This window comes from Nicotiana tabacum, chromosome 17, assembly GCF_000715075.1.
Source record: "Nicotiana tabacum cultivar K326 chromosome 17, ASM71507v2, whole genome shotgun sequence".
Taxonomy (NCBI): Eukaryota; Viridiplantae; Streptophyta; class Magnoliopsida; order Solanales; family Solanaceae; genus Nicotiana; species Nicotiana tabacum.
The window spans coordinates 88,439,615-88,465,302 of NC_134096.1; the positions used below are offsets into that span (position 1 = coordinate 88,439,615).

Sequence of the window (25,688 nt, forward strand, 5' to 3'; positions counted from 1 at the left end):
TTACATATTGCCTATTGGTCTTATTAAATAATTTTTTGTAGCCACTTACTTTCAAATTTCAATTTTAAAATTATAAAATTCAAATTTCAAATTTAAAATTTTAAACTTCAAAGTTTAATTTTAAGCCTTAAAAGTTTGCAAACACTTAAGTATCAATAACATTGAATAAGAAAAATAAAATTTATTTTAAAAAATAAAATAAAATTCCACGGCCCGCTAACAGCCCGAACACGTACGGACAAAAAAAACCCGAAAAAATACAGCCCGCTAACAGCCCGCAACGTTAAACGGACGGACTGATTTTTTTTGTGTCCAGCCCGTCTCAGCCCGCTCGTTAAACACCATTAGAGATACATAAACTACTGAAAAATAATAATAGTACTAAACAAGAGCAATAATTTAAGTGCTTAATTTAGTAGAGTAAAGCAAAACTGGATAAAAATTGGACAAAAGGGTGTTAAATTAAGCAAAGGCAAGATAGCCCAGATCTCGGGGGAATCAAATGACAAGACCTGTGAAGCAGTCGCCAATCAGCAGGAAACCAGCTCTTGTTCGTCTCCTCTGTGTTGCTGCTCTCTTCTCCATCATCCTTCTCGCCATTCAGTCCTCTTTCTTCACTGGTATGCTATTTTCTCCTCTTACCTTAACCCTCACAATTTTCTGTTCCATTTTTCTTTTTAAAATTATAAAAATGCTATTCTGATTGATTGATTGATTTCAAGCTAATTTAGAATGCCGCATTTTGATGCAGGCAGTTGGAATGCGGTAAATATCAGCCGAGAGGAAATTCGGATCTTGTCCGACTTCCAGTCTGATCTTCAGCAATGCGTCGTAATTACCTTTCTTACTTTCTGTTACTAATTTCTGTATCTTCTTCTCTACGCTCATGCTATAGAAACGTTAATTTTAGCTCATTTTGCTGTTACGTCTCCCATTTTCACATCCTATAGGAATAGTTTTACATCTCCCATGCTATACTAGTTGACCTTCTTGGAATTTAATTTTTTCCATGGATCTCAGCACAGCTATCGTATGCTCGATGATGATGCAAATCTGAGTCTGTCCAAGCTTGTTTCCAGTTATAACCTATGTTTTTTTTTTTTTAACTTCTGAATGGTTGCCGTGGAGTTGAATAGTGATATGCATTTTCAGCATCTTATAGCATGTATGCTGTATCAGCTCCACATGTTAGTGTTTCATTGTGTTTTTACGGAAATTCTGTTTCCAGGCTAACCGAGGGCTGGGATTGACGGCTCACATCATTGATCATTGCAATGTGATTCTCAAGTTTCCTGAAGGAACTAATAGCACTTGGGTTTGTCTCTCCTCAGTCTCCTCAATATTGTTTACCTAGTCAATTATCTACAAATCACTGCCCCATCCCTTCGATGTGTGTGGATTTCACTTGCAGTACAATGAGCAGTTCAAGATATTTGAACCATTGGAGTACAAGTACGACGTTTGCGAAGCAATACTTCTGTGGGAGCAGGTTCTTCATACTTGTTATTCACATTACTTGATGCTTTTAAACTTGTTTCGAGGCTTCCACTAGTAGTATCGTAAATAAACTGAGATTATCTGAAATGCAGTATCGTAACATGACGACAGTGTTGACAAGAGAATATCTGGATTCTCGACCTGATGGATGGTTTGACTATGCTGCAAAAAGGATTGCACAGCTGTAAGTTATTTGCTCCATCTTCCATCATCATCATTATCATTCACCCTCTTAATCAATTAATGAAAGATTTAATGTGATTAGCTCTTCATATTTTATTTCGTTATTTCCTTTTTAGTTTTCTTTGTACAAGAATAAGGGTGATATCCAAAATTGCAACAACTATCGGGGTATTAAGCTGCTTAGTCATACTATGAAGGTGTGGGAGAGGGTGGTGGAGCTAAGGGTGAGGAGAAGAGTGTCTATTTCCGAGAACCAATTTGGGTTTATGCCGGGGCGTTCGACTACGGAAATCATTCACCTTGTTAGGAGATTGATGGAAAAATATAGGGAGAGGAAGAGGGACTTGCATATTGTGTTCATCGATTTGGAAAAGGCTTATGATAAAGTCCGAGAGAGGTTTTGTGGAGATGTTTGGAGGTTAGATGGGTACATGTGGCCTACATTAGGGTGATTAAAGACATGTATGAGGGAGCGAAGACCTGTGTGAGGACAGTGGGAGAGGTCTTGGACTATTTTCCGGTCATAATGGGGTTGCATCAGGGGTCGACACTCAGCCCTTTTTTGTTTGCCCTGGCAATGGACATACTGACTCGCCACATCCAAGGGGAGGTGATGTGGTGCATGTTATTTGCAGACGACATTGTTTTGGTTGACGAGACGCGAGACGGTGTTAACGCGAGGTTAGAGGTGTGGAGACAGACCCTGGAGTCTAAAGGTTTCAAGCTGAACAGAATCAAGACAGAATACTTGGAGTGTAAGTTTAGTGGTGCTACTCATGGAGTGGAAGGGGAGGTGAGGCTGGATTCACTAGTCATTCCTAGGAGGGGAAGTTTTAAGTACCTTGGGTCTATTATACAGGGGGATGGGGAGATTGATGAAGATGTCACACATCGTATTGGGGCGGGATGGATGAAATTGAGACTTGCTTCCGGTGTTTTCTGTGACAAGAAGGTACCACCAAAACTTAAAGGTTTTATAGAGCGGTGGTCAAACCGGCTATGTTGTATGAGGCTGAGTGTTGGCCAGTCAAGAGCTCCCACGGCCAGAAGATGAAGGTAGCAGAGATGAGAATGTTGAGATGGATGTGCGGGCACACCAGATTAGATAGGATTCGGAATAAAGTTATTCGGGACAAGGTGGGTGTGACCCCTATTGAGGACAAGATGCGGGAAGCACGGCTTAGATGGTTTGGACATGTGAGGAGGAGAAACACAAACGCTTCGGTAAGGAGGTGTGGGAGATTGACATTGGAGGGCCTTAGGAGAGGTAGAGGTAGGCCGAAGAAGAGTTGCGGTGAGGTGATTAGGCATGACATGGCACAACTACAGCTAACCGAGGACATGACCCGTGATAGGAAGGTGTGGAAGTCGAAAATTAGGATAGTAGGTTAGGTAGTCTAGATTATTCATAACGGTAGTGTTAGACTGTTAGTACGTACTCTCGCATTTGGTTGGTAGTAGGCTTATTTGAATTTCTGTTTTTTTACATTTCGATCATCTTACTATCTTGTGGTGTATGTTGCTCTTACATGGTTTTTCAGTTGTCCCGTTTTGTTTTCTTGTTATTATTGTGGTACCTATGCTTGCCTGAGCCGAGGGCCTATTGGAAACAGCTTCTCTACCTCCACAAAGGTAGGGGTAAGGTCTGCGTACACACTACCCTCCCCAGACCCCACTATGTGGGATTATGCTGGGCATGTTGTTGTTGTATTTCCTTTTTAGTTTTCTACTTTGCCTGTATGCAGAGGAGCAGACAAATGTTACAATCAGACTCTGTGTGAAGAACATCTCAATCTAATTTTACCAGCTAAGCCTCCATTTCACCCTCGACAATTCAGAAAATGTGCAGTCGTTGGTAATTCTGGAGACCTGTTGAAGACGCAGTTTGGAGAGGAAATTGACAGTCATGATGCAGTAATACGAGACAATGAGGCCCCTGTTAATGAGGTAAATTAGCCCTTTGTCCGATGAAAATAAAAATGCTTTATGACTCGAAGCATTTCCAAGGACCCTATGTCATGTCAGAATCCATGTTTTAACACAGGGGCGGTTGGGCATGAGAAGCGTCGTATTCTTTAGTTTTTTAGTCTTTAGCTGTCTGACCATTTATAATCATCGTTCTGTCAGTTTCCTCATGTACTTTTTTTTTTCAAAAGTTGGCCATCATTACACTTGTGTTCTTCGTGCCTCTTGCCTTAAGGAATTGGCTTTCTGCATAGCATGTAATATCAATTATGAATTATTTTTTTCTAATCTTTGAGGGTATATTTTTCTTGAGAAAGCAAGATAAAAGAGTTAACAACTTGTGGCTAAATATGTCGATACTGCCTATGGATGATGATGCTACTGTGTATATAAAGTACCTATCAAAAGAATTTTTCTTGATAGTATCTCCCTGTTATATGCTATTAAGGCAAGTCCCTTATTGTCCTGGACATCATGTACTGATGCGCCTAGATTTCATTGTCAATACAATTCTCCCGTTCAATCAACTAATTGCGCCTAGTTGGGGTTCATTATATGAATCTCACCACTCTATTCGGGCCCAATTCATTCAATACTAAATAATTTGTCTTTTAAGGCAAAGTGGGTGTTATCTAACTAGAGGTCTCTACAACACAATACTCTTACTTAAATAAGTTACACCTTCTATGATACACTTTCTATTTTGGGACATCCCAAAATGTTTGAACACCATAATATTCGTATACTACTTTCACAGCTGTCAAGAATTTCAGTTCATTAAACTATTGTACTTTTAAACTTTGCTGTGATGTTTCATCAACTATTAATTTAATATGTTTCTCCCACTATCACTAATATAATATATATGTCAAATAAACATCCTAGACCTGTGCCTAGTCAATGTTGCATATAAAGTGAAGCAAGGAAGTACTTATTAAAGTATTTTTTTTTAGATATCTGTATGTTTACAGGCACTCTTAAGTTGGATTTTAGTCCTCATTCTGTTGTATTTTGCATATTCGTAAAATTCTTATGTCATTATCCATGTCGCTCCAGGTATTTCTCTCCATGCAATACTGGTAAAGCATATGTTGTATTTTTGTTATTTGATCGACTCTATTTGTTTAGAGAAAAACTAGCTTTTTATGCAATATTGGCCTTGTAACTGAGATTTGAGAGTGCTGAAGACTACCAGCTTTTTATGTAGTCATTAATCTGCATAATCTGTTAAAAGTTGTATCGATCCAGCTAAATTGTGAAAATAACTGTTTATAAACATGTTATGCAGAAATATGCCAAGCATGTTGGCCTGAAGAGAGATTTTCGCTTAGTTGTACGAGGTGCTGCCCGAAACATGATAAAAATTCTCAATGGTTCTGGTAAATTATCAGAAAACCTATTTTATTTTCCTGAACATTTGATGTTATACTTTTTTCCTTCTGTGTTTATTTTTTATTCAGATTTATATCATGCTTCTTCCCATTTTTCCATTTTCCTATATTGACATCAAGACAGAATTATGTCTGACAATCTTTGATGTAATGCACTTAGCTCTAAGCGGCCATGTTATGAACATCAACCAAACAAAACTTCTTTAATAATCTCATTTTCGACTAATTAAACCAGCATTCAGCGGTGGTTCTGGGTTTTTGAGTTCTACGGAAAGAATGAAACTCTAGGTGTTTTGAGGCAAGGTAATCACTGTATCGGAGATGAAATACAGATGCCTATGTCTGCTCCTCATTGGTGCAAATTTCATGATGTATATGATTCACACTCAATGGTAGACTTCATTAGCTTTGTTTGCAATTGAGGCGTAATTGTTATTTTTACTTATTAATTTTTTGTTAGACTTCATTAACTTTGTACAGGAATATGACATTCTGTATAAGGCTTTCCCCTTCTTTTGCTTTTTTCTTTTCTTTCCTTTTTGCTTTTGGCATAGGGGACTGCCCACTTTTGTACTTTCCGATCAATTTCTTGGTGTCTGGATTTGATCTTTCGGTAATATCTTTTGCTTACTGATCAGAAGAAAGAAGTAAAAAAACTCACTACCATTCAGCGGCAGGTATTAGTTTTTGATGGTGTGTATTGATAATGTCTGTAATTTGAGGATTTTAGTGTTTTTGTGGTTAAGCAAACTCTAGTCTTTTTGTTCTTTTTGTTATTTGACGTGTGATGTAGGGTAGTTCATGCTTGTTATCTGTTGCAGTGTGTATGGTTCTTATGTTGTTGATATGAGTATGTCATATTAGGATTTCAGTTAAACTCACTCTGATCCACTGTAGAAAAACCTTAAGATTAGCAGCAGTAGTTGGCTTTTATAATGCATATTAGTAGTGCCGTGTACCCTTACTTGTGTTATTGAAAGTCAAAGGCTAGAATAGCTTCTCGCGAAGAATAATAATCAACTCTTCTTTAATGATCTAACGGTTTTCCAATCTAATTTGACCAATCAGGTTTTGAGCATGATGACTTATATTGATGAGGATTCAAGTTTTTAGAGCCTTTTAACTTTTCGAGAGTCTCAACCTAGCCCTTTAAATATTGTTAAATTCAACAAACATTTTATTTTTGGTTTTGTCCTTCTGTTAAAAAGGGCAAACAGCCCTCAATAATAGAGGGCAAAAACGGTGTCTAGCATTGACCTCGGTACCCCAGTCTATTTAGCATAGGTTCTAGGATCATGTTTGTCAAGTCCGTTAGCCTTTCTTAGCTGATAGCTTTGTGACAGACAAAAGGTATATGAAAAAATGTCAGCTGAATATCGAAATAGCTGAAGGGATTGAAAATGACTTTCAGTAGCTTGAAGGGCTATTATGTTTTGGTTAATAACTCTTTGCTATTTATGTTCAATTACTTCCAATTCAGTTATTTGTCATTAGATATAGGGTCAAGGGTAATTCTTATCCTTTACAGTTGTTTAAGTGTATTGTTGATGTTAGTTGGTCAGCTACATTTCTTATTCTAATGAAGAGCATTTGAAATATAGTACTTAGTAGTTAACTGTTTACTGCTCTTTTTGTGATTGTTAGCAATGATGTGGATGTGATTTGTGATATAGGAAGCAATACTCATGAAACTTTTACTCATTATTTGTTGCGATTCCTTTTTTACTTGCAGACGATGAGGTGCTTATAATTAAAAGTGTCATCCATAGAGACTTCAATGCAATGATAAAGGTAATATATGATTCAGATGAATGCTAGTCTCTTTTTATTTCTATGTTTCAGTTGAATTCTTTTACTTATTTGTTTCTACATCTTATTTTTCTTAAGGTTGTTATTGTTAGTTTTAGTTGTTCTCAATTTGCATATTCAATCTAGTGCTACCAGTGAATGATCATAATAGGACTTTTTAGTTGATACCTTTTCAGGAACTTGTTGAAGAATTTACAAGCTCAGATAAGAGTGCATATGTACTTATAAAGAAAAAAGAAATGAGGTAGCTACTTGTTTAAAAATTGAATGCATATCATGCCCCGCCCCCGAACTGATATGAACAAGAATCTGCATAATGGCAGGATCTTCTCAAGTATGGGCTACTTGCTCTCACCCACTGCATGTACTAATTAAAATTGAAATGAAATTTCCTTCTGACGACCACCTTGCTCTGCATCTTTTGACCATGGCTTCTTATACTTGATGCATGCAACATTTTATTAATTTTCACCTACTCTAACACTCTAATTGGAGGCATTTTAAGGAAACTCTGATGGAACTAAGCTGTATTTTTGTAGGTGGTGAAATATAGATTTCTTTAGGATTCTGAATATTGGTGTTGGTAAAGGATGATGAAACAACGAATGATGCCTGAAATCAATGAGAAATTGGTGAAATTTTGAGATCAAGATAAACCAAAGGAGGCTGTCAAACTCAAAGGGGAAGATGTGACTAACGTCTAGGATAAGTAACATTTTGGAGCATAAAACCTTGAAACCACACCCCCACCCCAAAGAAAAGGGAAAAACTGAATTAGAGGTAGAGCAGGGGAGGGGATTACCGAGGGATGTCGGTGGGATGAAAATTGTTGAACTTGGTTGCAGGATAGATTACTAAGTAATTTTCTTCAGAAAACAGCATAGCTTTGCATTATAATGGGTAGAACTGGAGATTGAAAATGTCTTTGATGATGCGATTGCTAAAAGCATAAGGGATTTGTTTATTTATTTTCAACATTTTGAGGCATATGATGATGCGATTGCTAAAAACATAAGGGATTTGTTTATTTTTTTTCAACATTTTGAGGCAGTGGTTTTTACCCTCTTTGGGCCATGAACGACTTGTAAAGATGTGTGCTTGATTATGATTATAAAAGAAGCCCAACTACAATTTCATGGCATGGTGGAATATGATTTCATAAGGTGGCGTGGGTTCTGATGCTTTATGATACCAAATTCATTTGAGAAAATGACAGACCTCCATTATTCATTACAGAAAATCCGGAATCCGGTCTATCTGTTCCAAGGTATCGTACTACGTAGAGGTGCCAAAGGAACTGGGATGAAATCAATAGAACTAGCACTTTCCATGTGCGACGTTGTTGACATTTATGGTTTCACTGTTGATCCTGGTTACACAGAATGGTATGTTCTATTATTCCTCATCTTTTCCCTCGTAATTTCAGCTTTGTTAGTTACAAAACATATACACATTTGAAATACTCAGTTCAAGTTTTCTCTTTGCAACTCTATCCCAATGTTGAAAGATTGCGATCTTTCTGGAATATTCAACAGATTCCAACTACTTTACCCTTTCTTAACTTTTCCCTGCCATTTCATACATCTAAAGACCATTAAAAGTCATCTCTGTGTGGTTATTGCAAAACTTTGTTTTCTAGGACTCGATACTTTTCTACACCAAGGAAAGGGCACAACCCACTCCAAGGGAGAGCATATTACCAACTCTTAGAATGCCTTGGAGTAAGGACATCGGATTACTTCAGCTTAAGTTCAACTATCAGTTTCTTCATTTGTTGTTCGATGCTCTCACTAAGAATTTATATTTTAGGTCATACGAATCCATTCTCCTATGCGAGCAAAGAGAAAGCAAGACTGGTCCGATGTGCCTAGTCGAGAAATGATAAACAGCGCTCACAGAGCTGCATTGCGTCTGAAAAAGAAGCAAGCCGGGCAAGATGGCGTATTGGGACAATTTGTTAACTGTAAAGTATGGGGCAAATCAGGTCCCTATGGCACTGGGCCTACATCTGGTTCTGCAGATATGACAGATATCAGGAAGTCATCAAATTACAATCGATGGGAAGTCATGCCTTTTGAGAGCTTGAGGGAGGAAGCACGAAATCACTATATTCAGATGGAAGGTGTGTCTTTGTACAAGATGGATGGCAATAAGCTGGATGATCTAGTCTGTGTGAAATCTGAAGCATGAACCAATGGCTTGATATGATGCATCTATTCGAGTAGAACGTAATTAATTTTTTTACATGCACAAATACGAAGGAACCAAGTGATTTGGGCTCAACACCTCAAGCAGCTTCCTCTTGGAGTGTAAACCAGTGACAGCCACCACAGGGAACTCAGAGCTGAACTGCAAACATTTTAACCATCGTCCATTGGAAGTGCACGCCAAATATGACTGGAATTTGCATATACCTAGTGATCTAAAGGAATGAGCAAAGAAGGGAGACCATACTCTGAGCTGTCCTTACCTTTCTTAAATTACACGTTGATTTTGCAAGTAATACTTGGTTTCGTTGTTGATTTTCTTTCGTTAGGAACATCTTGCTTAAACTGTGAATTGTGATTTTAAAATCTCATTTCCAGTATAAATTGGATAGAGGATTTTAGTGCATGTTCTGTTCGCTCTTTTGGTAAGGACCCGTTTTTCTATCATAAAAACATAACATTAACTGAGAATGCAACGGAAAGCATGGCGTTGACGCACTCAGCTGCAAAGCAGAAAATAATCATAATGCTACAGCATAACTGAACGATTAAATCCGCAACTACAAAAACTGGAATGGGAAAGACCATAATCAATAGATGAACTCAAAAGGAGCAAAATGAAAACTACTAGATTACTAGTATCAGTATATCCCCTATAGCAAAAAGAATACAATTTTAAATCATCAAGTCGACTTCTTATTCTTGTTGCCACTGTTAAGAAGGTCGTCAGAAACAACCTTGAGTTGTTTCCTTTGCTTAGATTTTGCAATCTTTTTAAGCGTCTTTGGATTGGTGATCTTCTGAACCTTAGTCCCGGACTTGAGAATGTTTTCCTGCTTCCTCTTGTCTCTTTCCTCCCTCTTCTTCCTCTTGTCAACCTTGTTCTGCCTTATCTCTTCCTTGAGCTCATTCATCCTCTCCTTGTACGCCTTCTTTATCTCCTTCTCCTTTATCCTCTGCTCCAGTGTCTTCCCCTTCACGCTCACCTTCGCCGCCGATGATCTGTGTTTCCGCGGCTGTTTCCAATTCCTTCCCGATACTCTCCCTGCGATCACCCCATCGTACGTCGGCCTTCCCAGTACCGGCTTGTTTGGATCCTCCTCAGACGGAACCGCCTGTCTCTTCGACGCTGGAGCTGGATTCTCCTCCTCTACTTCCATGGCCGCTTCTCCATCTTCGAGACCATTTCCTAACTCTTTCTCTGCTCTCTTTCGCTTGTATGTTTTCCCTCCAAACCCTTCGTCCAGGCACCGAAAATCCACGGTGCACGCCATTTTTTTTTTTTGTAAGACAGCTGCTTCCTCTCGATCTGCTATATAAAGGGCGGCTCTAGGTCTAGGGTAAGGCAAGCGCCTTACGCACCCAAATATTTAACGCCCCAAAAATAAAAAGCACTACTATATTATTATAGAGTATAACATATAATCCATAATTTATATTTATATTTATATAATTATTAATAAAATTTTTAAATTTTAATAATTTTTAACATTTGGTAGACGTAAGATTGAATGAGTTAATTGGATAAATTTTTTTCATTAAATTAAATAATATATTTATCTTCTCATCAATTTTATTTTTCTTCCTTTATGTATAGTCTTTTTCATGGTTCTCACGATTTTACTTCCTAATTTCAACCCAAATTCTCTAAATTAACTTTTCTTTTTTGTTACATTTGATTGATCCACACACCGGAAAGCAAGTTCTTTTGTGTTTCATCTTTTTTAACTAAGAAATCTCCGAGACAAATGTCGCAAGTTTCAAAACACGATGGATAATGGGCTCACCCTTTGCCATTTTCACTTACGGGAAGAATTCAATACCATATGACGTGTGCTTAACTCATACATCATGAGTTGTGCTCTCACCACTAGATCAAAGTCATGTAGGTTTTTTTGTATCTCAATATTATATGAATTTTATAAAAGAAGTTTCAGTGTCTTTTTAATATATTTTGGGTTTAGGCCACCAGTTTTGTTGGCCCGCCCCACGATGAACGTATTGTTCAACCAACTTCATTCACATTTGGTAACTTAATGACACACTCACTGCCATTATTGTTCTTGTCATTGTTATCTTATTTTAAGAGAGACTCTATAAATTTGATTGAGAATGTCAGGGGTGGACAAGTGGCTCTACTAGGAGACTAGTAAAGCCTTGATTTAGGTCCCCCAAAATTTTTAATAATGAATTTTATAATTTTATTTCAAATTAGACAATAATAATGTTAGTAGAAAAAATAAAAAAGTACAAAAAAAATTGTAAAAAAGAAAGAAAGGTGTCTACTATTTAATAGTAAAAATATTTTTAAAACTTTGAATTAAACTACTTAAATCTTCATATTAGTAAATATATTTTTTACAACAATATCAAAGGTAACGCAAATACATGTCTAACATCTCATTATTTAAATTATTATTTTTTAATATAAATAATAATATTACTATACGAAGTTAAAGACTTTATGTCATTTAAGAATATATACTATAAACAACAAGTATGGAAGAAAAAAAAGGGCAAGATTAATTTTTTTGCATATATGTGTGTATACGTACTAATAAAAAAGTATAAGGCGATCTTATTAAAAATTGGCTTTAGACCACTAATTTTATGGAGCCGCCCTTGGCTATATACCTCGCAAACCCTAATATTTGTATGTCATCTCTTTTTAAATTTTTACCTTTACCAATTGTTCATCTTTTTGGGTTGGGCCAAATTTAACCACGATATGGGCCGTCCACCGTAATGTTTAATCGCAAACTTAACTGAAATATGAAATAGGTTCCTCCTCACTTATAATTGACATTATGTTATGTTGCAGAATACAGATACGTATTGAATTAAAATTTAAAACCACAAAGCTACTCATCTTGTTGCCACTACATAACTCTTAGCTTGAACGAAATTTGTGCTACTAGAGACATGTTGACTTGCTTTTGAACTGTGTTACAAAAAAATTAAATTGCAAATTGATGCTTTAATTGTTGTAATTAAACTTAATTCGTCTAGTGATATTAATTCCCCTCCCCCTCCCCTAGTAAATGCTAAACACAAATCTTTAATTGCACGACACTCTTATAAAATCGATTGGACGTAAAGTTAATGTACGCCTTTAGAGTAGCTAACATTGTTGATGCATTAGCATGACTTGTATGGAGGGCAATTTTGTTCTTTTAAAATATAAAAGTTTTATACATATTTGGTAGAAAATATGTTACTAATCTTCTTTCCCACGGGAATTGGAGATCCGAACCCAATTTTAGTGGATTATGGTTCAAATTAATATAAAATTGGATCAAATATGGTCCAAATTACTACAAAATTTTGACCATGCTATAAAACCAAGAGTTGATTAATTGCATGAGTAATGTAATGTCTATCTTTTTTCAACATGTGTAAAGTCTTTTCAATGTGTTTAAATTTTTTCATGATTTGTCATAAAAGATTTATTACTAAAACATGAGAAGCATTGGAGAAAATCTACAAACAATTGCACAATCTAGTCTAAGGAAAAAAGTTACAAGTAGAGGAGTAAAACTGATCATTTGCGAAAAGAAATACACCGCTAGAAAACGTTTGTGACCGAGTTAAAAACTATTGCCCATAAAAAGGAAGGAATGTGATATAATTGGCAGAGTGAAAGGCCTTACTCGATCTTGCTAAATATAAAGATATTGTTGTTTGACCAAAAAGTGTAACTTTCGGCTAAATTATTAAATTTAAGTTATAATGGGTTAAATCTAATTAAAGATAATAATTCTAGATTCAAATATGTAAAACGTGTGGGAGATGGGGACAGATCTCATAAAAGGTTGATCATAATAAATACAAAATATTCTTAAAGTGTGAATAATAACGGAGATGTAACTAGCAATAAATAATAATAAATGGCATTTAAGTAAAGAGGATGAATGATTCACCAAATAATGGATGGATTGGACGAATGTTTCTCCTGACAATGATGAATGACAGATAGATTTGAAATTTGCTTTGATCAATCCTCGGATCTGGCGGAAAGGTGTGGAATAGTAGGAGCAAGAATCTTGATAAAAAGTAGATCTTTGTATTTTTACAAGACAGAGAATCTTCCTTTCAAAAAGTGTTCTTATCCAATGAATATTACATGACTCTATTATCTTTTCGTTTTCACTTATATCTTTGACACATATCCCTAGCAAACCCTGAAAGTACAAGTGCAGAATATTCTCTCTAATATTCTATTTTGAAAACTAGACGTTACTGTTCTTTACACGATGCTCGACCCCGGTCGTGGTTGACATCCCAACCACGAATCTTGCTTCTCCCTGGTCGAGCTCGACCGACTCTTTTCTTAATGTTGTATTACGCTAAATATCCTTAGGGCAGATTTTGGCTTATACAGTTAGTCCTTCTGCTTATTAAGGCCGACTCCAGATGGCCTTGATGAGCAGACTATGTTTATCGTAGTTGGTAAAATTGGGCGAGCAAGTCGAGTAGTGGCGCTTCAAATGAGGTGACAACATGACCTTTTGTGAACCGCAACCTTTGGGGTCACATTGTTTCAGAATGACGTCATGACATCATGCGTCATTATGGCGTGTTTTCCCAATGCTTTGCGACGTTTACCATGCCTTTGCCGTTTCGATACCTGCACTGGGTAATGATGGTCTGATTTCTTGGTCCTCACGCTTGAACTCTTATAAATAAGGACATGAGACCATTCATTTGTGTTTTGCATATTCTTAATATTGAATCTATGTGTCTTCTTCTCTATTCTTCATATTGAATCCTTGTCTTGTTTTTCATTCGTTATCGCGTATCCACTCTCCTTATTCTGGTGATTCCAGTTGCTTCCAACACTACTATACTTGAAACATCTTCTCTCGAAAATATGGTTAACGCACCCTCTGGTTCCGGTATAGCAATTGACCCTATCCCTTTGGCGGTGCGTATGCCTCCTCATGGCGATAATGTTTCTTTTGCTATTGAAGACGAGAACTTTCCTACGGTGGAGGAAATAATCCCTTGTAGTGAAAAAGTTAGGTCCGACTTTTCGAAGATGCCAGAGGACGACCCTGAGGTCTCGGAATCAGCGATGAAAGAGGTCGATCTGGCTGAGCTTAGAGCAAAGTTCAAAATTCCTGCCCATGTCGATATAATCCCAGCGGGGCACGATGTGGTATAGATACACCGCCCCGGATATTGCGCGTTCTATGCGTATCTTTTCTACGTTGGTTATTTCTTTTCTCTCCTCCCATTGGCGGAGGAATTTTGCCGCTATTACGGCGTTTGCCCGGCCCAACTCTCTCCATATATCTACAAGCTTATCCGCATATAGACGAAATATGCGGAATTGGCCGGGGTCGGGGTCATACTCCGCCACCCGATGCATCTCTTCACCCCGAGTTCTATAGGGGGACAATGTTGCACTTTCGCCACGGAGGAAGTAAATGCTTGGTGGTGAAGATGGACAACAAGGCAAATCACCAATTATGGATCAACTACATTTTCGTCAAGACCGGGGACGTGATGGCCAACGCGCGCGAATTCCCTAAGAGTTAGAATTTCGCCCGTAAGTATCCCTTTTTTGTTAAGTGTTTGTTCTGCCTGTTTTAATCATAGTCTGACATTCCGTCCCTTCCTCGTGCAGTCGAGACTACGCCCCCTCATTTGGTTGGGGACATTCATGACTGGGTCAGCCAGATTTTGCCTCACACGGTGGGGATTCGTGAATGGCCGACCTTTTTCAAGAAGTTCGAGCCTGCTTCTTCTTCGAAGGAGATTCATCATCTAATATATATATATATATATATATATATATATATATATATATATATGTCTATACTGTTTTGACCTCATAGTCGCTTGCTTGTTATAGTTTTGTATAGGGAGTGACTATCTTTTAATCTCTCATTTTCAGCCCGAGGATCTTCAAGGAGATCGAGGGCTCCTGCTCCTGCATTTCGTAAAAGGAAGGCTTCTTCTTCTTCATAGTCTGTTCCTGTTATGACAGCGACGAGGCATGCCCGGTCATCTACCTCTATTCCTTCTTTTTCCGCGGCTAGGTCTACTCGGTTGTCGACTATATCTGCAGCAGAACTCCCGAATTCCCCTTTGCATCATCTAGTAGACGAGGATGATGAAGAGGAATAGTCGCTGAATGGTGGCAACTTGCTTCCCCGCAAGAGGATATCAGTGGATGTCAGCGAAGGAGTTGTCCGAGGGGTGAATTCGGTGATGGTTGATTTTGTCATCCGAGAAACGGCGACCATAGATCTTGAAGATGACGCCGAATTACCGCCCGTGATTCCGCTATCGTCTGAAGCCGAAGAGGGCATGTCTCTCCCTGAGACCGCGATGGAATTTGAAGGGCCATTGGTGGGAGTCTCTGACGACTTACGGTAGGATGAGCCATTGGTATCGCGACCGGCCGAGGATCCTTCTTCGAGGGCCGACATAAAAGGAAAATACATAGCCGATGAAGGTTACGAGACGGGCTCTGATATGGATGCCGAGGAGGCGAGGATGATGGGGGAGCGACTTACCCGACTTGAGGTAAGATTGGAGGGGACCACGCAGACTATTGTAATCCCCATGGATCAAGATTTTCTTGTTGACACGGAGGACGTGATCCCTTCTCTTGGTCTCATCTGTTCTGATGTGGAGGGTAAGACCCTTGAAAAGCTGAAGGATGCCACTTTATCTAGGAGCATAGTCGGCCTCGCTCTTAGGGTAAGTTTTTCGATCTCTCTTCGTTTTTGTATGTCGAATTCAAAGCTTTGTTCTTACTCTTTGTTTTCTATTTCTCTTTCTCACAGAATGTAATTTTGGAGATTGAGAGCACCCTACGAGAGGAGAGGCGTAAGGCTATTTTTTAGAAGATAGAGCCGAAATATCGTGAATACTGTAACAAGCACCGCGGGATCTGCAAATGATTCGGTGAGAGAGGCAATTTTCAGGCTCTCCGAGATGAACTGAAGGAGAAGAATGACGAGTTTGTAAGAGCCATCGGAAAATGCAGCATTCTTGAGGGGCATTAAGGGATAAAGAAGAAGAGCTTGAGGTGAGCAAGGGGGTCGAGGCTCAATGTGCCGATCTTCAAGCCCAGGTGGTCTCATTGCGCGCCGAGCTCGAGGAGTGTCAACTCAAAGCGGACGCTCTGAGTGGTGAGGTCGCCGAGAAGGCATCGGATTTAGAGGAGGCGGAGTTGGCCCGGTTGGGGGCTATAAGAAAAGCGGAGGCTTTGGAGATCGTGGTCCGTATTCTTCGTTATGAGTGGTAGAGTGCTCTGGAGACGGCCAGGCTTAGAGAGGATCAACTTGATGAACGGATAAGGAATATGTAAAAAGAGGCTTCGTGTGATCGAGTTGATGCTCTGGAGACCGAGAAGGCACATTTATTGGCTCGGACATCTTCTTCATATACTTATACTTTTCCCGACGTTCCGCAGGATTTGTACGAGGAGTGGATTCACGTCGAGGCCCAGCTGGATATATTTAGATATCTGAAGGGGGCGGGAACTGTTTCAGAGGCCGACTTTGAGGATGCTCGTGTTAAGGCACGTAAAGCTCGGGTTGCTTGTGGCTATGATCCCGCTACACCAGAGGCCGGTGATGTCGAGTAGGGTGCGGGTGTGGATCGGATTGAACAGGATGCCTGGTATGAGGATGAGTATCCCGTTGGCGATGGCGATGATGAAGGGGTAGATGGAGATAGCCTAGGCGATCAAGTTGATGGCGATGCTAGGCCAGGCGGCGATTAGTTGTTTTTTCTTTCCTTCTTTTTGTTTAGCCGCAGACTTGTGTATTTTTTGTGAGCGTGTTTTCGAGCCTTTGTAAAAAATATTCTAAGTATGAAATGCTAGTTCTGTTACTCGTACCTGACTCTTTTTCTTCTGTTCGGATTTGTATGTTTTTTTTATTTTGTTGCTTGGTTTCCCTAGTCATAATAACTTTGTTCAAGTAGGTTGAACGAGGTTGAGACAAATTCTTACGTTTATTATGGATGAGGGCCAGTAGGTGTTGGTCCGAATGAGGTCGAACACAACACATGTTTATTTATAGCCGAGGGTCGATTAGTTGTCGATTCGAACGAGGTCAAATATATCATATATTTAGTTATGGTCGAGGGCCGACTAGGTGTTGATTCAAACAAGGTCGAATGTAACCTATATTTAGTTATGGTTGAGGGTCGATTAGGTATTGATTCGAACTAGGTCGAATATAATATGTATTTAGTTATAGTTAAGGGCCGATTAGGTGTTGATTCGAATGAGGTCGAATATAACATGTATATAGTTATGGCCGAGGGCCGACTAGGTGTTGATTTTAACGAGGTTGAATATGACCTATATTTGGGGAGAACATAAATAAACTTCATGTATTTGTGCTTTGTTCATATACTTGGAGAGATCTATATATTTTCCGGGCGCTGGCTGGTCTTGAGAGGTCGAGCAATGAACTAGCTGTCTAGTGCCTTCGCATGTGCGCACTTCAATCCTGAAGTATCCCCGTCATCGCCTCGTTAAAAACCTCCTCGAGAAAACCCAATTGGGACAAAACTCGAGTGAGGGAAAAAGAGGGCGACTTTGGGGACATCGTCCTTTTAAAAGTTGAAGTACTTGAGGTGTGCAATATTCCAGTTGTTTGGTAGTCGCTTTCCTTCCATTTTTTCTAGTGTGAATGACCCTTTGTCTGTTGTTGCCGGGATTTTGTAAGGGTCGTCCTAGTTTGTTCCTAGTTTGCCTTCTCGCGGGTCTTTTCTTGCTTATGTTTTGACTTTAAGCACGTAGTCCCCGACTTTGAGTGTCCTAATCTTTTCCTTTTTGTTATAATAACGTTCTTCTTGTTGCTTTTTGGCGACCATTCTCACGTAGGCCATATCTCTTCGTTCCTTGCCTTTGTCAAGTTCCTACATTCTACTGTCATCGTTCTGGGGTTCGCTTTCGCGGGAGTATCTTAGGCTGGGATCCCCGACCTCGACCGCTATTACTACACCAATCCCAAAGACTAACGAGTATGGCATTTCTACTGTGCTCGTCTTTGGCTTTGTTCGGTAGGCCCAGTGTACTTTTGGCAATATTTTCGACCATAGTCCCTCGGCATCTTCGAGTTTCTACTTCACGATGTTCAGTATTGACTTGTTGGATGATTCTGCTTGCCCGTTGCCCGCGGGGTGGTAAGGCATTGAGAGTATTCTTTTGATGTGCCATTTTACAAAAAAGTCAACGACCTTCTTTCCTGTAAATTGGGGTCCGTTGTCGCAACTGATTTCTTTAGGGAGACCGAAATGACATATGATTTTTCCATATGAAGGTGATCACTTCCTATTCGCGTATTTGGGGGAATGCTCCTGCTTCCACCCATTTAGAGAAATAGTTAGTTAAAACCAAGAGACATCATACGTTACCTCATCATGCCGGGAGTGGGACCATGATGTCCATTCCCCATTTGATTAACGACCAAGGGGAAGTTACTGAGTGTAGGTGTTCGCCTGCTTGGTGGATCATTGGGGCGTACTTCTGGCATTGCTCGTATTTTTTTACGAGATATGTGCCTCATTTTTCATGGTGGGCCAGTAATACCCCGCCCGTATGAGGAATCTGAATAAAGCTCGATTATCGGAATGAGCTCCATAGTGGCCTTAATGTACTTCTTCAAGGACGCATCGCGTCTGATTTGGGCCTAAACATTTCGCGAGAGGGCCGCCATATGTCCTTTTGTATAGGTCGTTGTGAATGATGCTATATGTGGATGCTTGCATTCGCAGCTTCTTGGCCTTTTTTTTATCGTTGGGGAGTACGTCGTCCTGCAAATATGTAATAATACGGTTGTGCCAATCCCAAGTCAGATTTATGGTTCTTACCTCGATTTGATCTATCCACGAGTTGAGGAGGTGGACCACATTTCTTTTTCCTGTTGTAATGTTTTCGGTGGATGCGACTAATTTGGCGAGGCCGTCCTCCTCGATGTTATGTGCTAGGGGGATCTGGTTGAGTTGATATTCATCGAATTCGGGTAGTAGCTTGTAGATTTCGGTCTGGTACTTTTGTAACCTTTGCTCCTTGATTTGGAAAGTCCCTATGACTTAGTTGACTACGAGTTGGGAATCGCAGCGCAATCTGAGTCGCTTCACCCCGTATTTGTGAGTAATACCTATCGTCATGGGAGGAGAAGGCTGATCATGTTGCTGGTCCACTGGTGGCATAACAAAGGTTCTCGCGTTTTCTACGGTCGCGTCCCAAGCGGGCTTGTAGAGGACGCTGGTTAGTGTATCAGTTAGCCAGGCCTCAAGGAGCTTCTTTATCGTTGGTGGTGCCTCCCCTCCCACGGATGCGGAGGCTGTCTTACCAAGAGATTTTGTGATGCTGCAGTGGGGATGGGGTGGTCCACCTCGCCTAGGAGAGGCATTAGGCATCGTGTCCTCATCCACTGCTTCAGAGCTTTCATGGATGATGTTTATGAGCTTGGTTGGGAGGTCACTCATTATTCTCAAATTTTTCTTCTCTATTATCTGCCATATTAGATCTATGCATGCAGAGAAAAAAAAGGATTATTTTTTACGTTAGTGACCAGTGTCGATTGTAGATCTAGAAGAAACTGAAAGACTATACTAGAAGATCCCCACATACGGCGCCAAACTGTTTGACCAAAAAGTGTAACTTTCGGCTAAACTATTAAATTTAAGTAATAATGGGTTAAATCTAGTTAAAGATAATAAATCTAGATTCAAATCTGGAAAACATGTGGGATATGGGGACAGATCCCATAAAAGGTTGATGACAATAAGTACAAAATATTCTTAAAGTGTGAGTAATAACGGAGATGTAACTAGCAATAAATAACAATAAATGGCATTTAAGTAAATATGAGGAATGATTCACCAAATGGATGGATTGGACGAATGTCTCTCCTGACAATAATGAATGGCAGATAGATCCGAGATTTGCTTTGATCAATCCTCGGATCTGGTGGAAAGATGTGGAATAGTATGAGCAATAATCTTGATAAAAAGGTGATCTTTGTATTTTTACAATAGAGAGAATATTCCTTTCAAAAAGTATTCTTATCCAATGAATATTACATACTCTATTCTCTTTTCTTTTTCCCCTTATATCTTTGACACATATCCCTAGCAAACCTTAGAAGTACAAGTGCAGTTCTCTCTAATATCCTATTTTGAAAACTAGTTGTTACTGTTCTTTACACGATTCTCGACCCCGGTCGTGGTTGACATCCCAGCCACGAATCTTGCTTCTGCATGGTCGACCTCGACCGACTCATTCCTTAATGCCGTAGTACACTAAATATCTTAGGGCATATTTTGGCCTATACAATATTAACAACAACAAGTAGTGTAATAATGGTACGTGGTCAAAAATTAAGACCACTTATTTAACTCCTTCAGGTTCTGGCTTTGAAAGCAACAATGGCGAGGATAAGTACACCTTTAACTCCTTCAGGGCTTGGACGTGCTCAGAGGTCCATTGGAGGCCGTTCTCCTTTTTAGTACGCCGAAGAACTTATGGCACCTATTGGAGGATCGTGAAGTGAACCTCAAAAGGGTGGAGATACGACTGGTCGACCTATGGAACTGTTTTTTGGTGGTCAAGTGCTTTGGTATCCCTTCGATGGCCTTGATTAGGTCGGGATTGACTTCGATACCTCGCTGCGACACTTGGAAACCCAAGAATTTTTCTGAGGCCACGCCGAATGCATATTTTTCGGGATTCAGTTTCATGTCGTATTCACTGAGTATGCCGAAGGCTTCTCTCAAGTGGTCGATGTGATCTTCTTTCCTTTTGGATTTGACCAGGATGTCGTCGATGTAGACTTCCATCATTTTTCCGAGTTGGTCTTTGAACATCTTCGTCACCAATATTTAGTAAGTTGCCACCCGCCTTTTTCAGACCGAAGGGCATGACCTTGTAGCAGTACGTCCCATGGTGGGTGATGAAGGTGGTCTTTTCCTGGTCCTCTTCCTCCATGAGGATCTAATTATAGCCCGAGTAGGCATCCAAGAAACTTAGTAGCTCGTGCTCGGCTGTTGTGTCGATGAGTTGGTCGATATGAGGTAATAGAAATGAATCCTTGGGGCAAGCTTTGTTCAGGTCAGTGAAATCTACGCACATCCGCCACTTGTCATTCTTCTTTTTCACCATGACTACGTTGGCGACCCATTTGGGGTACTTCGACTCCATGACGGAGCCATTTTCCAATAATTTTTCCACTTCTTCGCGTACTACATCATTAATTATGAAGTTGAACTTACGCCTAACCTGCCTCACCGGGGGGTAGAGTGGATCGATGTTTAGTTTGTGCGTGGTGATTTCCTTTGAGATACCTAGCATGTCTGCATGGCTAAAAGCAAACAAGTCTGCGTTAGCAGTTAAAAATTCATGAAACTTACCTGGTTTTTGAAGTTTGTAGCCGATGTAAGCTTTCTTACTGGAGTCGTTGCCGTCTAATTGAACGGGGTCGAGGTCCTTTTTGGTCGATCCTGCAGCCTCGACCATGTTGGGGTCTCTGATGACGTCCTCGCTGTCATCGCATACCGACCTCGACCTTGTTGATTGCTATGCCTATTTTTCCTTGTCCTTTGTTTATTGAGTGGTCGTACAGTCTAGGGCGATGCGGTAGTATTCCTGGGATTTGCGTTGTTCCCCTCGGGTACTGAATATTCTCCATGTAGTTGGGAATATTATGACTTGGTACAAGCTAAAAGGGATGGCTCTCATGGTGTGTATCCATGGTCGCCCTATTATGGCATTTCATGCCGTGTCCTGGTCCATAATGTGGAATGTGGTTTCCAAAGTGACGCCACCCGCTAAGACGGGGAGTGTGATCTCGCCGAATATTTGTTCAACTGCATTGTTAAAGCTTGTTAGTGTGATGCAGCGTGGCACTATCTTGTCTTCGAGTTTCATTTGTTCGAGTACTCGAGGATGGATAATACACGTGCCGCTCTCATCGCCTACCATAATTCATCTAACATCAGTATCTAAAATTTGTAAAGTGATAACGAGAGCATCATAGTGAGTGAAAGCTAAGCCGTTGGTATCTGACTTATCGAAGATGATACTTTCTTCGAGTTCATCATACCGCTCGTGGGTGATCGACCTTTGGTTTTTCTTTATGACATAATTCTTTTTCAAGGGTTTTGTTTGAACCGGGTGTAGTTAGTTTTTATTTTTAGAAGTAGGAAACCATGTGCTATGATTTGAATTGGAAGCAATGTCTCTTGACTTTATTATACCTTGAGAATAGTGAGTGCTTTAGTTGTGACGCTTAGGCTCAGTTTTTGACTCTTGCATAAGCACCTTAAATTGTATAAGTTTAACTTTGCTTAACTACTTTGACCAGAGAGTCTTAATTATCCAATCTTGAGTGAGTTATGTGACATGTGTGTCTGAGGTTTTTTTGTTATTCTTTGCAATGAATTTGATGTCTAGAACTTGCCCCGTATGTTTGGAAAGCGAAATAGTAGTTTTGTTCAGTATGGGAAATGATATAAGCATTTTTTTGTTGAGCCAGTTATATGCTTTTACCCACATAATTGTTATGTATCTTAGTTAACCCCGTTGAGCCTGTAATCCTGTTTCTTTTGGCAACCACAATACAAGCCTTACCCATTTGTTTGAATTGAGCATCTATTTGAACCATTTATCTCTTGTGAGCACTTGAATTTAGTATGAACTTTATAAAAGTTAAAGTGTGGGGGTGTTGGTTGGGCTTTCGAGTGGAACTATTGAAATAAGGAAAAATGTGCACTGTTTTAAAAAAGTAAGAGCCACTTGAATTGGAAAAAAATAATAATTAAGAAATAGATTAATTGTACGATTGTGAAAAATATTCTTTGATAGTAGTTACTTATGATGTAATTGTGCTTAAATAAGTTGGGAGTTAATGTATATTGATGTGAAGGTAGAGTTATGGTTTTGACATAAGTGTGGAGTTTCGAACAATGAAATGTATGTATTAAAGTGCTTAGAGAGGTGTAGTCACTCTTATATCTAAATGTATCCTACCCGTCCCGCAGCTTATATTACAACCAATGAAAGTCTTATTTGATCCTTGACTGAATGGGCTCGATTAGTTGAGTAGTACAATACGGGCAAGCCTATGGTGCATCTTTTGTGGCATATGAATGTTGTTTCTGAGAGTGAGTGAATTCTTTCTATCTTGAGTTCCTAATTATTCTTAACTTTTATTGTGTGTGGAACTACTCTATATTATTGTGACGGCACTTGATTCATGAAGGAAATGCAATATTGTTGACCTCTATATTAGAGTACGTGAGTGAGTTGTAAATAATGCATGGTGATTTTGAGTCAATTCTTGAGGTGAAGATGTTACACTATTGTGCTTAGTCTATTTTAAATATTCTTGGTGTAATGAGTTAGGAGAGTTGCTTAGTAAGTTTGTGTCTATATAACGTGTGGTATGATTGCTCGAGGATGAGCAATGATTTAAGTGTGGGGTGTTGATGGTAGGCTATAATCTTGTGTTTTAGTCGCTTATTACATCCAATTTACTGCACTTTAATTGAGTTTGAGCGTTAATTACTAGTGTTTTGCACTAATTATGTATTTTATGCCTTGTAGGAGTGATTTTGAACTATGTAGTTATTATGGAATTAATTCGAGCTAATTGGAGCTTTGAAGTCTGATTAAAAGCCCAGAGGAATAAGCCAGAATCGTGTTCGGGGGTCGAGGATCACTTCTGGGCGTCAAAATTCAAGGAAGAATAATCTGCTGAAAAAAATGCATTGGTGCGGCACACAGGGCGACACACAGTGCGACACATCAGTGTAAAAATCTGTCGGAAAATAGCAAACTTTAGAGACTGGGTTTTTGGGGTTTGTCAGGAAAAAGCACTAATGTTGCGCACCCTGCTTCGCACAGTGCGACGCATGAAATACAATAAGTTTGCAAGTTTTTCTATTTCGGTGAGGAAAGGGTGATTTAGTTTGGGGCCGACCCTACTTGGTATAAATATATGGAAAAACTGTATTTTCTGGACTTTTGACACATCTAAGACCTAAGGAGGCTATGGAGAAGGTGGAGAAGCCAAATCACAAGGAATTCATCATTCAATCCTCACTCAAGACAAGAGTTTGGATCGTTTAATGCTTTTCTTTATATTTGTGATGAATTACTCCATATCTATGGAGTAGTTCTCTTTAGGGATTAATGGATTTGGTGTTTTGATGATTGTTTGTGGATATTAACTCTAGTTTTTATGTATTGAATTGCTTTGGGTGATTTAATTATTGCATCTATATTCACATGTTCATGTAATTGAGAGAGGCATAACTTGTGATGTTTCTGCATCATCTTGTTGGTTGAATTCATTGATTATTCTTAATAATCTAAAGAGGCTAGTTGAATTATTGTTTAGACCTAGTTAGGAGGATAATCGAAAGAGGTTCTCCTAAAGACCAGTCCACTACGAATTCATGCATATCTTCACCGAGCATAAATTGGTTCATATTGTGAGGTTGAGACTTAATCGAGAGAGGAGTTTCTACTAAACGTTTGAACTAATAATTGAGTGAATTCGAGAGACTCACTTGAACATAATAAGTGAATTAACGAGAGTTAAATCCCAGACAATTATCTTGCACCTATCCAATCAACCCCTATTTTCTCCTATTGATATTTTCTTTGCTTAATTTTGTTCAATTGTCATTAGTCAATTAGATCTAGAGTCTTAGTTGATTTTAGTTCTTAATCATATAATCTCAATTATTGATCATCTTGGATAGCAATCTAGTTACAAGCTACGAAAATACTGTTTAACTCCAATCCTTGTGGATACAATAATTTTCTATACTATCTTTGACTAGCGAGCATATTTATGTGTGTGTTTTGAGCTCGTCAGTTCATGAGGTTGGTTGGGAGGTCACTCATTATTCTCATTCTTTCTTCTCTGTTACCTGCCATATTAGATCTATGCATGCAGAGAGGAAAATGTTCTTTTTTACGTTAGTTGCCAGTGTCGATTGTAGATGTAGAAGAAACTAAAAGACTTAACTAGAAGATCCCCACAGACGACATCAAACTGTTTGACCAAAAAGTGTAACTTTCGGCTAAACAATTAAATTTAAGTAATAATGTGTTAAATCTAGTTAAAGATAATAAATCTAGATTCAAATCTGGAAAACACGCGGGAGACGAGGACAGATCCAATAAAATGTTGATGACAATAAGTACAAAATATTCTTAAAGTGTGAGTAATAGCGGAGATGTAACTAGCAATAAATAACAATAAATGACATTTAAGTAAATAGGAGGAATGATTCACCAAATAATGGATGGATTTGACTAATGTTTCTCCTGACAATGATGAATGACAGATAGATCCGAGATTTGCTTTGATCAATCCTATCTGATGGAAAGGCGTGGAATAGTATGAGTAAGAATCTTGATAAAAAGGCGATATTTGTATTTTTATAAGAGAGAATCTTCTTTTCAAAAAGTGTTCTTATCCAATGAATATTACATGCCTCTATTCTCTTATCTTTTTCCCTTATATCTTTGACACATATTCCTAGCAAACCTAGAAGTATAAGTTCATTTCTTTACACGATGTTCGACCCCGATCGTGATTGACATTCCCGCCACGAATCTTGCTTCTCCCTGATCGACCTCGACAGA

At 39.1% G+C, this 25,688-nt stretch overlaps 2 protein-coding genes across 2 annotated transcripts; one reads left to right on the plus strand and one right to left on the minus strand.

The window, feature by feature from the left end:
* Positions 1–362: 362 nt before the first annotated feature.
* Positions 363–9,458, plus strand: LOC107811803 (sialyltransferase-like protein 1). The gene is made up of 11 exons (XM_075234565.1): positions 363–620; positions 752–831; positions 1,229–1,315; positions 1,412–1,489; positions 1,590–1,681; positions 3,426–3,627; positions 4,934–5,024; positions 6,769–6,827; positions 8,082–8,230; positions 8,485–8,566; positions 8,655–9,458. The coding sequence occupies exons 1-11, from the start codon at positions 503–505 to the stop codon at positions 9,033–9,035; spliced, it is 1,419 nt and encodes a 472-aa protein (XP_075090666.1). The 5' UTR covers positions 363–502; the 3' UTR covers positions 9,036–9,458.
* A 199-nt stretch (positions 9,459–9,657) lies between these two features.
* On the minus strand, positions 9,658–10,412 carry LOC107811804 (uncharacterized). The gene has a single exon (XM_016636803.2). It carries the CDS (start codon positions 10,324–10,326, stop codon positions 9,736–9,738), a length of 591 nt encoding a protein of 196 aa, XP_016492289.1. The 5' UTR covers positions 10,327–10,412; the 3' UTR covers positions 9,658–9,735.
* Positions 10,413–25,688: the final 15,276 nt, after the last annotated feature.

Bases quoted from the DNA above. Each gene is read 5' to 3' on its own strand.
- LOC107811803 (XM_075234565.1), top strand. From the start codon at position 503: ATGACAAGACCTGTGAAGCAGTCGCCAATCAGCAGGAAACCAGCTCTT. The intron at 1,682-3,425 runs GTAAGTTATTTG...GCCTGTATGCAG, and splicing joins GCAAAAAGGATTGCACAGCT to AGGAGCAGACAAATGTTACA. The intron at 6,828-8,081 runs GTAATATATGAT...TATTCATTACAG, and splicing joins ACTTCAATGCAATGATAAAG to AAAATCCGGAATCCGGTCTA.
- LOC107811804 (XM_016636803.2), bottom strand. From the start codon at position 10,326: ATGGCGTGCACCGTGGATTTTCGGTGCCTGGACGAAGGGTTTGGAGGG.